Source organism: Tachyglossus aculeatus, chromosome 10, assembly GCF_015852505.1.
Source record: "Tachyglossus aculeatus isolate mTacAcu1 chromosome 10, mTacAcu1.pri, whole genome shotgun sequence".
NCBI lineage: Eukaryota > Metazoa > Chordata > Mammalia > Monotremata > Tachyglossidae > Tachyglossus > Tachyglossus aculeatus.
In genome coordinates, this window is record NC_052075.1 from 51,460,370 (window position 1) to 51,473,582 (window position 13,213).

At 51.2% G+C, this 13,213-nt stretch overlaps 1 protein-coding gene across 1 annotated transcript; it reads right to left on the reverse strand.

The window, feature by feature from the left end:
* Positions 1 to 18: 18 nt before the first annotated feature.
* IRF3 (interferon regulatory factor 3) lies at positions 19 to 12,151 on the reverse strand. The gene is given in 9 exon segments (XM_038752732.1): positions 19 to 208; positions 292 to 410; positions 499 to 568; positions 570 to 868; positions 1,627 to 1,683; positions 4,591 to 4,654; positions 5,218 to 5,297; positions 6,113 to 6,281; positions 11,914 to 12,151. Coding segments are annotated over 9 exon segments (1,194 nt in total). The 5' UTR covers positions 12,079 to 12,151; the 3' UTR covers positions 19 to 37.
* Between the last annotated feature and the right edge of the window lie 1,062 nt (positions 12,152 to 13,213).

Genomic DNA, 13,213 nt, shown 5'->3' on the forward strand with positions numbered 1-13,213 from the left:
CAGGGAGCAGGCCGGGGGGCGGGGGCCGAACGCTGCTTTATTGGGAAGCGGGGGGCGCGGTGTCCATGCTCTCGCAGAAGTCCTGCAGCAGGGTGATGAGGTCCGGGACGCTGTCGGAGATCCTCAGGTCGACGTCTCGGTCGTCCAGGGAGGAGGCGCCGCCGTCGCGGCCGATGTCGTGCAGGAGCTGCAGGCTCAGGGGCACCACCTGGGCCGCGCCCGGGGCCGGGGTCAGGGGCGCCCGGCCCCCCCCGAGCCGCCCCCGCCCCCAGCCCCGCGCCCCCACCTCACCTTGACCATGACAAGTTTCTTGTTCCAGGGCACGTCCTTGTTGGGCCAGACCTCCCCGAGGCAGAACCACAAGACGTACTGAGGGGACCGGCTCCCGCCATTCAGGAAAGGGATCATCTCTGGGAGGGAGAGGCCCGCTTAGTCTCCCGCTCCCCCCGCCCGCCCCCCAGCCCTCCCCCACTCAGGGACCCCGGCGCCCGGGCTCACCCTGAACAAACTCATTGATGTGGTAGAGGCAGCTGCCCCCGTCCTCCTTGGTCACCGCCCCGTGGGGGGGGGTCCTCCCGAGGCAAGACCCCCCGGCCCCAGTAGACGTGACAGTGGCCCAGGCGCTGGGCCCGCAGCTCCGTCTGCGTCGCCCAGAGGTGCAGCCCGGGCACCAGGCTGTCCCGCACCCTCTGCACGTAGCCGGCCACTTTCCGGTCGCTCAGGACCCCCGGGTCCGGCAGCACCAGCTCCACCGCCGGCCCCGGGCTCTGACCCTGACGGCCCACCACTCGCAGGCCCCCGAGGGCCGGGACCCGCTGCTGGGCCACCTGGGTGCCCCGGTAAAACACCGTCACCTCGAATTCCGTCTCTGGAGGGGAGGAGAGGGGAGAGTGAACGCCCCAGGAAACCCATCTCCTGCCCCTCCGGCTCTCGCCGTCCCCCGCCGAGCTACCGATCCATCGATCAGCGGGTCCGACTGAGCGCTTTCTATGTGCCCAGCACTGTACTAAGCATTTGGGAGGATACAATACAGAGTCAGCAGACACGTTCCCTGCCCGTAACGGGCTTACGGTCCGTACCCGTAAACGGGAGCAGCGTGGTTTTGCGGACAGAGCAGGGGCCTGGGATCTGGGATTTAATCCCGGCTCCGCCGCGTGTCTGCTGCGTGACCTTGGGCGAGTCACTTAACTTCTCTGGGCCTCAGGTCCTTCATCTGTAAAATGGGGACTAAGAGTGCGAGTCCCATGTGGGATAGGGATTGGATCCCACCCGATTACCTTGTGTCTAGGCACATAGTAAGGCCTTACCAATACCATCGTTATTGTCATCGTTATCATCACCATTATTATGAACAACTTTGGTACTTGTCTGAGTGCCAAGCACCGTACTAAGCGACAAGACAGTCAGGTCAGACACCGTCCTTGTCCCGTCTGGGGCTCAACAGCCTACAGGGGGAGGGAGGATAGGGAATTTCTCCCCATTTACGAATGAGGAAAACCGAGCCAAAAAGGCTAAAATGACAGGGCCGGGATCACCCAGTAAGTTCTGGACGTTTTCCACAAGGTCCGCTGCTTTTTCCACAGCTCCTTCCCTCCCCTCCCGTCCCTGCAGAGACCCAGCCCTTACCGGCAAAGAGTTGGGCCACTTGGTGCGGGTCAGCTGGTGGTGCTCTCTCCTGTGACACTGGGCACATGGGGGTGGGGGTGGCAAGCAGTCAGTCAACTGTATTGATTGAGCGCTTAATACGTGCAAAGCGCTGTATTAACCACTTGGAAGAGGACAATAGAACGGATACATTCCCTGCCCACAACGAGTCTACAGGAGGAGAGGGACATGACTCAGTGGAAAGAGCACAGGCTTTGGAGTCAGAGGTTATGGGTTCAAATCCCAGCTCTGCCAATTGTCAGCTGTGTGACTTTGGGCAAGCCACTTCTCTGTGCCTGTTACCTCATCTGTAAAGTGGGGATTAAGACTGAGATCCCCCCATGGGACAACCTGATCACCTTGTAACCTCCCCAGCGCTTAGAACGGTGCTTTGCACATAGTAAGCGCTTAATAAATGCCATTATTATTAATGTACATAAATTACGGATGTGGATAAGCGCTGTGGGGCTGGAAGGGGGGGATGAATAAAGGGAGCGAGTCAGGGTGAGACAGAAGGGAGTGGGAGAAGAGGAAAGGGGGGTTTAGTCAGGGAAGGCTTCTTGGGGGAGATGGGCCTTCAATAAGGCTTTGAAGATGGAGAGGGTGGTCCAGGCCAGAGGCAGGATGTCGGCAAGAGGTCAGAGGGAGAGACGAGATCGAGGTACAGTAAGATGAGTGAAGTAGGAGAGAAGTGAGGTGAGGTGGGAGGGAGGGAGCCGGGGGACTGAGCGCTTTAAAGCCGATGGTGAGAAGTTTCTGTTTGAGGCAGAGGTGGATGGGCAACCCCTGGAGGGTCCTGAGGAGCGGGGAAATGTGGACCAAACGTTTTTGCAGAAAAATGATCCGGGCAGCAGAGTGAAGTACAAACTGGAGTGGGGAGAGACAGGAGGCAAGGATAACACCAAGGTTATGGGCTTGTGAGACAGGAAGGATGGTGGTGCCGTCTACAGTGATGGGAAAGCCGGGGAGGACAGGGCTTGGGTGAGAAGATCAGGAGTTCTGTTTTAGACCAGTTAAGTTTGAGGTGACAGGAGGGCATCCAAGTAGTGATGTCTTGAAGGCAGGAGGAAATGTGAGACTGCAGAGGGGGAGAGAGAGAGATCAGGGCTGGGAACCATCCGGTGACAGTTGAAGCCATGGGAGCAAATTCATTCATTCATTCAATCGTATTTATTGAGCGCTTACTGCGTGCAGAGCACTGTACTAAGTGCTTGGGAAGTACAAGTTGGCAACATCATATAGAGACAGTCCCTACCCAACAGCGGGCTCACAGTCTAGAAGAGGTTCTACGAGGGATTGGGTGGAGACGGAGAGTAGAAGGGGACCCAGAACTGAGCTTTGAGGGATCCCCACAGTCAGGCGGCGGGAAGCGGAGGAGGAGCCCACGAAAGAGACTGAGAATGAGCGGCCACAGAGACAGGAGATGAACCAGGAGAGGACAGCGTCAGTGAAGCCGAGGTTGGATAACGTTTCCGGGAGAGGGGGGTGGTCGACAGGGTCGAAGGCAGCTGAGAGGTCGTGGAGGATTAGGATGGAGTAGAGGCCCTTGGATTTGGGAAGGAGGAGTTCACTCGTGACCTCTGAGAGGGCGGTTTCTGTGGAGCGAAGGTAACGGAAGCCAGATGGGTGGGGCTCCAGGAGGGAATAGGAGGAGAGGGCCTTGAGTCCCTTCAAGGCCCTACTGATCCCTTCAAGGCCCTGCTGAGAGCTCACCTCCTCCAGGAGGCCTTCCCAGACTGAGCCCCTTCCTTCCTCTCCCCCTCGCCCCCCTCTCCATCCCCCCCATCTTACCTCCTTCCCTTCCCCACAGCACCTGTATAGATGTATATATGTTTGTACATATTTATTACTCTATTTATTTATCTTGCTTGTACATATCTATTCTATTTATTTTATTTTGTTAGTACGTTTGGTTTTGTCTCCCCCTTTTAGACTATGAGCCCACTGTTGGGTAGGGACTGTCTCCATATGTTGCCAATTTGTACTTCCCAAGCACTTAGTACAGTGCTCTGCACACAGTAAGCGCTCAATAAATACGATTGATGATGATGATGATGATGATGATGAGCGGGTGGAGATGGCTCGCTCAAGGAGTTTGGGGAAGAATGGAAAGAGGGAGATAGGGCAGTAACTGGAGGGAGCCGTGGGATCAAAGGAGGGTTTGGTTTTTTTTAGGAGAGGGGAGACATGGGGAAGAAGCCACTGGAGAGCAAACAGTTGAAGGTGGCAGTAAGGGAGGGGCGAGTGTTTTGATGAAGTGCGAAAGAATGGGTTTGGATGAACAGGTGGAGGGGCTGGACTCTGAGAGCAGGCAGGAGATCTCCTCTAGAGATAATGTTGGGAAAGATCATCATCATCATCATCAATCGTATTTATTGAGTGCTTACTATGTGCAGAGCACTGTACTAAGCGCTTGGGAAGTACAAATTGGCAACATATAGAGACGGTCCCTACCCAACAGTGGGCTCACAGTCTAAAAGGGGGAGACAGAGAACAAAACCTAACATACTAACAAAAAAAAAATAAATAGAATAGATACGTACAAGTAAAATAAATAAATAGAGTAATAAATATGTACAAACATATACGTATATACAGGTGCTGTGGGGAAGGGTAGGAGGTAAGATGGGGGGATGGAGAGGGGGACGAGGGGGAGAGGAAGGAAGGGGCTCAGTCTGGGAAGGCCTCCTGGAGGAGGTGAGCTCTCAGCAGGGCCTTGAAGGGAGGAAGAGAGCTAGCTTGGCGGATGGGACAGCTGGAGAGGGGGTGGGACTGGGGAGGGGCAGGGGAGATTTTAGGGAGGGTTTGGGGGTAGATGGAAGCAGGTGGGTGACACCAGAAAGGGCAGCGGTGACAGCAATAAGACGGGGGTTGAAGGGGGCCCCAAGTTCCTGTCTTCCCCCACTTCCACCCCAACCTCTTCTTCCCTCCCTCCCCAACTCCCACCTGGAGTCGGCGACAGGGCCAGGTTGCCGAGAACCTCATCTAGAATATCTTCTTGAATAGTATCCTGAAAGGAAAAAAGATTGGGGGCCGGGGAGAGGGGTAGAATCTGGATCGCTCTCCAGTTCTCCAGCCACCCCGCTACTCCCAATTAATGGATGGATTAATGGCTCAATTACTGAGCGCTCACTGGGTGAGGAGCACGGGACTAAACACTTGGGACGGTACGGTCCAGTGGGCAAAAGCGCTGGGGGGCTGGGGAAGGGGGCGGGGGATGAATTCGGGGAGCAAGTCAGGGCGACGCAGAGGTGGGAGAGGAGTTTATTGTTGCCAATTTGTACTTCCCAAGCGCTTAGTACAGTGCTCTGCACATAGTAAGCGCTCAATAAATACGATTGATGATGAGGAGGAGGAGGAAAGGGGGGATTAGTCAGGGAAGGCCTCTTGGAGGAGATAGGCCTACAATAAGTCTTTGAAGACGGGGAGAGTCATTGTCTGTTGCGTATGAGGAGGGAGGGTGTTCCACACCCGATCCCTGCCCTCAGGAAGCTCCCAGTCTAGCGTTCTGGTGTCCCAGTTCCCGATCTCCTCCGGGACCCTGGCATCCTAGCCCAAGCTCCCAGCCCTGACCTGGCTCCAGCCGGTGCCGTCCTGAGACTCCTCGCGACCGCTGCCGTCGGCGGACGAGTCGACCGCGGTTCCGTTGTCTTCTGTCAATCAATCGATCGCATTTATTGAGCGCTTACTAGGCGCAGAGCACCTTACGAAGCGCTCGGGAGAGTACAATACAAACGGAATTAGCGGCCACGTTCCCTGCCTACGATGAGCTCTGCCCCTTGTCTGCCGTGTGGCCTCGGGCAAGTCATTTCACGCGTGGCTCAGTGGAAAGAGCCCGGGCTTTGGAGTCACAGGTCAGGGGTTCAAATCCCCGCTCCGCCAATTGTCAGCTGTGTGACTTTGGGCAAGTCACTTCACTTAAGTAAGGTCTCAATAAATCCCGGCTCAGCCCATTGTCAGCTAGGTGACTTTGGGCAAGTCACTTCACTTTTCTGTGCCTCAGTTCCCTCATCTGTAAAACGGGGATGAAGACTGTGAGTCCCATGTCAACCTGATCACCTTGTATCCCCCCAGCGCTTAGAACAGTGCTTTGCACATAGTAAGCGCTTAACAAATACCATTATTATTATTATTATTATTATTACTCTGTGTCTCAGTTACCTCATCTGTAAAATGGGGCTGGAGACTGTGAGCCCCATGCGGGACAGGGACTGCGTCCAACCCAATTCACTTATCTCCACCCCAGCGCTTAGTACGCTGTAAGTAAGTGCTTAACAAATATCACAGTTAATATTATTATTATTATAATTATTATTATCTCACTTTCAAGAGGAAGCAAGTGAGGGGTGGGAGGTGCTTGGGACAATGCAGGCCTCCTTCCAACACTCTCTCCCCATCCTGGAGACCCCAGAGACCCCCGCCTTCCGCCTCTTCCCCCCCCGAATCCCCCCCGAGTCCACTGCCTCACCTGAGCCCAGGAACTCATAGATCTTGTGGGGGTCTTGGGAGTCGCGGCTGTGGTCCTGGACGACGCGAAGCCCCTTGCGGTTCAGAGCTGAGCGGAAGTTTCGTTTCCAGATGGAGGGAGCGCGGGGGTCAATGTTGGGGCGATACGCCCCGCTAGCCACAGCCCAGGCCTGGGGGAGGCGAGCAGATTATTATTATTATTATCACGCTATTTGTTAAACACTTAAACTACGTGTGAGGCACTGTACTAAGCACTGGGGTGGATACAAACAAATCGGGTTAGACACAGTCCTCTGTTCCACAACAGGCTCACAGTCTCAATCCCCATTTTACAGATGAGATAACTGAGAACCAGAGAAGTGAAATCAGTTGCCCAGGGTCACACAGCAGAGAAGTGTAGACAACTCGTTCAAGGCCCTACTGAGAGCTCACCTCCTCCAGGAGGCCTTCCCAGACTGAGCCCCTTCCTTCCTCTCCTTCTCCATCCCCCCCATCTTACCTCCTTCCCTTCCCCACTGCACCTGTATATATGTATATATGTCTGTACATATGTGTTACTCTATTTATTTTACTTGTACATATCTAGTCTATTTTATTTTGTTAGTATGTTTGGCTTTGTTCTCTGTCTCCCCCTTTTAGACTGTGAGCCCACTGTTGGGTAGGGACCGTCTCTATATGTTGCCAACTTGTACTTCCCAAGTGCTTAGTCCAGTGCTCTGCACACAGTAAGCGCTCAATAAATACAATTGATGATGATGATGAAGTGGCAGAGTCGGGACTAACAAGTACCCTGCCCCGCTCCTCACTGCCACGGCCTCCTTCCCTCCCTCCAGCCGTCGCCCCTTGCTCTTTTCAGGTTGGGGGAACCCCAGCCCTCCCAACCCCCAGCTTGCCTTGCCCAAAGTCACACAGCTGGCGATTGGCGGAGCCGGAATTCGAACCCATGACATCTGACTCCAAAGCCCGTGCTCTTTCCACTGAGCCACACTGCTTCTCCGTAAGCGCTCAATAAACACGAATGAATGAATGTTGCCAGTTTGTACTTCCCAAACGCTTAGTCCACTGCTCTGCGCATTATTTATTACTCTATTTATTTATTTATTTTACTTGTACATATCTATTCTATTTATTTTATTTTGTTGGTATGTTTGGTTTTGTTCTCTGTCTCCCCCTTTTAGACTGTGAGCCCACTGTTGGCTAGGGACTGTCTCTGTATGTTGCCAACTTGGACTTCCCAAGCGCTTAGTCCAGTGCTCTGCACACAGTAAGCGCTCAATAAATACGATTGATGATGATGATGAAAAGAGCCTGGGCTTTGGAGTCCGAGGTCATGGGTTCAAATCCCGGCTCTGTCAGCTGTGTGACTTTGGGCAAGTCACTTCACTTCTCTGTGCCTCAGTTACCTCACCTGGAAAAGGGGGATGATAATAGTAATGATAATGGCATTTATTAATCGCTTACTATGTGCAAAGCACTGTTCAAAGCGCTAGGGAGCTTACAAGGTGATCTGGTTGTCCCACATGGGGCTCACAGTACTAATCCCCATTTTACAGATGAGGTCACTGAGGCCCAGAGAAGTTAAGTGACTGGCCCAAAGTCACACAGCTGACAATTGGCGGAGTCGGGATTGGAACCCATGACCCCTGACTCCAGAGCCTGGGCTCTTTCCACTGAGCCACGCTGCTTCTCTAAGCACGATGAAGACTCTGAGCCCGCCGTGGGACAATGTGATCACCTTGTAACTTCCCCAGCCATTAGAACAGTGCTTTGCACATATAGTAAGCGCTTAATAAATGTCGGTATTATTATTATTATTACAGGAAGCGCTCAATAAAGCGCTTAGTCATTCATTCATTCAATCGTATTTATTGAGCGCTGGACTAAGCGCTTGGGAAGTACAAGTTGGCAACATTCATTCATTCAATCGTATTTATTGAGCGCTTACTGTGTGCAGAGCACTGTACTAAGCGCTTGGGAAGTACAAGTTGGCAACATCATATAGAGACGGTCCCTACCCAACAGCGGGCTCACAGTCTAGAAGAGGTTCTCCAAGAGATTGGGTGGAGATGGAGAATAGAAGAGGACCCTTATTTTACTTGTCCATATCTATTCTATTTATTTTATTTTGTTAGTATGGTTTTGTTCTCTGTCTCCCCCTTCTAGACTGTGAGCCCGCTGTTGGGTAGGGACTGTCTCTATATGTTGCCAACTTGTACTTCCCAAGCGCTTAGTACAATGCTCTGCACACAGTAAGCACTCAATAAATATGATTGATTGATTGATTGATTGACCCAGAACTGAGCTTTGAGGGATCCCCACAGTCAGGCGGTGGGAAGCAGAGGAAGAGCCCACGAAAGAGACTGAGATCAATCAATCAATCGTATTTATTGAGCGCTTACTGTGTGCAGAGCACTGTACTAAGCGCTTGGGAAGTACAAGGAAATGTAAAAAAAAAAAAGCAGCAGCAGTTCCGGTCAGACTGCTTAAACTTAAAGAGATGTTAATGCACTTTTCCAGATGTTATTAAACGAGCAGTTTGGAAATCCAGGGCCTGATCCACTCTGCTTCGGGTTTACATCATTTTTACATCACTTGGGAAGTGATGGCAATCGTTCAGTTACCTCATCTGTAAAATGGGGATGAAGACTGTGAGCCCCGCGTGGGACAACCTGATCATCTCGTCACCTCCCCAGCGCGTAAAACAGTGCTTGTCACATAGTAAGCGCTTAACAAATGCCATTATCATTATCAGTCAATCAATCGTATTTATTGAGCGCTTACTGTGTGCACAGCACTGTACTAAGCGCTTGGGAAGTACAAGCTGGCAACATCTAGAGACAGTCCCTACCCAACAGTGGGCTCACAGCCTAGAAGGGGGAGACAGAGAACAAAACCAAACATATTATTAACATATAGAGACGGTCCATCAATCAATCAATCAATCGTATTTATTGAGCGCTTACTGTGTGCAGAGCACTGTACTAAGCGCTTGGGCAAACTGGCAACATCTAGAGACAGTCCCTACCCAACAGTGGGCTCAGTCTAGAAGGGGGAGACAGAGAACAAGACCAAACATACTAACAAAATAAAATAAATAGAATAGATATGTACAAGTAAAATAAATAAATAGAGTAATAAATATGTACAAACATATATACAGTGCTTGGCACATAGTAAGCACTTAACAAATGCCATTATCATTATTAACATATAGAGACAGTCCCTACCCAACTGCGGGCGCTGCACCCAGTAAGCGCTCAATAAATATGACTGAATGAATGCCACAATACGACTGGACGAATCAATCAATCAATCAACGGTATTTATTGAGCGCTTACTGTGTGCAGAGCACTGGACTAAGCGCTTGGGAAGTCCAAGTTGGCAACATAACATGACTTTTAGACTGTGAGCCCACTGTTGGGCAGGGACCGTCTCTCGATGTTGCCCACTTGGACTTCCCAAGCGCTCGGTCCGGTGCACTGCACACAGTAAGCACTCAATAAATACGACTGAATGAATGCCATAATACGACTGGACGAATCAATCAATCAATCAACGGTATTTATTGAGCGCTTACTGTGTGCAGAGCACTGTACTAAGCGCTTGGGAAGTCCAAGTTGGCAACATAACTGATGACTTTTAGACTGTGAGCCCACTGTTGGGTAGGGACCGTCTCTCGATGTTGCCCACTTGGACTTCCCAAGCGCTCAGTACGGTGCTCTGCACACAGTAAGCACTCAATAAATACGACTGAATGAATGCCACAATACGACTGGACGAATCGATCGTATTTATTGAGCGCTTACGGTGTGTAGAGCACTGGACTAAGCGCTTGGGAAGTCCAAGTTGGCAACATAACATGACTTTTCGACTGTGAGCCCGCTGTTGGGTAGGGACCGTCTCTCTATGTTGCCCACTTGGACTTCCCAAGCGCTCGGTCCGGTGCTCTGCACACAGTAAGCGCTCAATAAATCATCATCATCAATCGTATTTATTGAGCGCTTACTATGTGCAGAGCACCGTACTAAGCGCTTGGGAAGTACAAACTGGCAACACATAGAGACAGTCCCTACCCAACAGTGGGCTCACAGTCTAAAAGGGGGAGACAGAGAACAAAACCAAACATACTAACAAAATAAAATAAACAGGATAGATATGTATATAAATACGACTGAAAGAATGCCACAATACGACTGGACGAATCAATCGTCTTTATTGAGCGCTTACTGGGTGCAGAGCACCGGACTAAGCGCTTGGGAAGTCCAAGTTGGCAACATAACATGACTTTTAGACTGTGAGCCCGCTGTTGGGTAGGGACCGTCTCCGGATGTTGCCAACTTGGACTTCCCAAGCGCTCAGTACGGTGCTCTGCACACAGTAAGCACTCAATAAATACGACTGAATGAATAACACAATACGACTGGACGAATCAATCGTATTTATTGAGCGCTTACGGTGTGCAGAGCACCGGACTAAGCGCTTGGGAAGTCCAAGTTGGCAACATAATGTGACTTTTAGACTGTGAGCCCGCTGTTGGGTAGGGACCGTCTCTGGATGTTGCCAACTTGGACTTCCCAAGCGCTCAGTCCGGTGCTCTGCACCCAGTAAGCGCTCAATAAATACGACTGAATGAATGCCACAATACGACTGGACGAATCAATGGTATTTATTGAGCGCTTACTGTGTGCAGAGCACCGGACTAAGCGCTTGGGAAGTCCAAGTTGGCAACATAACGTGACTTTTAGACTGTGAGCCCGCTGTTGGACAGGGACCGTCTCTGGATGTTGCCCACTTGGACTTCCCAAGCGCTCAGTACGGTGCTCTGCACACAGTAAGCGCTCAATAAATACGACTGAATGAATGCCACAATACGACTGGACGAATCAATGGTACTTATTGAGCGCTTACGGTGTGCAGAGCACCGGACTAAGCGCTTGGGAAGTCCAAGTTGGCAACATAATGTGACTTTTAGACTGTGAGCCCGCTGTTGGACAGGGACCGTCTCTGGATGTTGCCCACTTGGACTTCCCAAGCGCTCAGTACGGTGCTCTGCACACAGTAAGCGCTCAATAAATACGACTGAATGAATGCCACAATACGACTGGACGAATCAATCGTATTTATTGAGCGCTTACGGTGTGCAGAGCACCGGACTAAGCGCTTGGGAAGTCCAAGTTGGCAACATAATGTGACTTTTAGACTGTGAGCCCGCTGTTGGACAGGGACCGTCTCTGGATGTTGCCAACTTGGACTTCCCAAGCACTCAGTACGGTGCTCTGCACACAGTAAGCACTTAATAAATACGACTGAATGAATGCCACAATACGACTGGACGAATCAATCGTATTTATTGAGCGCTTACGGTGTGCAGAGCACCGGACTAAGCGCTTGGGAAGTCCAAGTTGGCAACATAATGTGACTTTTAGACTGTGAGCCCGCTGTTGGACAGGGACCGTCTCTGGATGTTGCCAACTTGGACTTCCCAAGCGCTCAGTACGGTGCTCTGCACACAGTAAGCACTTAATAAATACGACTGGATGAATGCCACAATACGCCTGGACGAATCAATCGTATTTATTGAGCGTTTACGGTGTGCAGAGCACCGGACTAAGCACTTGGGAAGTCCAAGTTGGCAACATAATGTGACTTTTAGACTGTGAGCCCGCTGTTGGACAGGGACCGTCTCTGGATGTTGCCCACTTGGACTTCCCAAGCGCTCAGTCCGGTGCTCCGCACACAGTAGGCGCTCAGTAAATACTACTGATTGATTGATTGGTTGGTTGATTGATGAGTGCAGCCCACCTCGAACAGCCGGAAGTCCTGCTCTTGGGCGTCCTGCCTTAGGCCGTGCTTCCAGGGGACGCGGAAGCGGGTGCGGGTGGCGTCGGTCCAGGCCACTCCGTCCAGCAGGCCCCGGTCCAGCTGGTCCCGCAGCCAGGGCACGATGAGCGGTTTGGGGGTCCCCATGGGCGGCCGGGCGGGCGTCGCCCAAGGCACATAGGCCTCTGCCGGCTGCAGGGGCCCGGCGCAAGCGCCAGCGCCAGCGCCGCAGCGCCCCCTGCCGGCCGACGCCGCCTCGTCACGTGATCGAGATTCAGTCCTTCAATCGGCCTTCTTGAGCGCCTGTCAATCAATCCCTCATCATCATCAATCGTATTTATTGAGCGCTTACTAGGTGCGGAGCACCGGACTAAGCGCCTGGGAAGTCCAAATTGGCAACATAGAGAGACGGTCCCTACCCAACAGTGGGCTCGCAGTCTAAAAGGGGGAGACAAAACCAAACGTACTAACAAAATAAAAGAAATGGAATAGAAGGGGGAGACAGAGAACAAAACCAAACATATTATTAACATGTAGAGACGGTCCATCAATCAATCAATCATATTTATTGAGCACCTACTGTGTGCAGAGCACTGTACTAAGCGCTTGGGAAGTACAAGCTGGCAACATCTAGAGACAGTCCCTACCCAACACTGGGCTCAGACTAGAAGGGGGAGACAGAGAACAAGACCAAACATACTAACAAAATAAAATAGATAGAATAGATATGTACAAGTAAATTAAATAAATAAATAAATAGAGTAAAAAAAAAAAAATTCCCGGGCCTGGAATGCCCTCCCTCTGCCCATCCGCCAAGCTAGCTCTCTTCCTCCCTTCAAGGCCCTGCTGAGAGCTCACCTCCTCCAGGAGGCCTTCCCATACTAAGACCCTTCCTTCCTCTCCCCCTCGTCCCCCTCTCCATCCCCCCATCTTACCTCCCTCCCTTCCCCACAGCACCTGTATATATGTATATATGTTTGTACATATTTTTTTACTCTATTTATTTATTTAATTTATTTGTACATTTCTATTCTATTTTATTTTGTTAGTATGTTTGGTTTTGTTCTCTGTCTCCCCCTTTTAGACTGTGAGCCCACTGTTGGGTAGGGACTGTCTCTATATGTTGCCAATTTGTACTTCCCAAGCGCTTAGTACAGTGCTCTGCACATAGTAAGCGCTCAATAAATACGATTGATGATGATGATGATGAATAATAATAATAATGGCATTTGTTAAGCGCTTACTATGTGCAAAGCACTGTTCTAAGCGCTGCGGAAGTTAC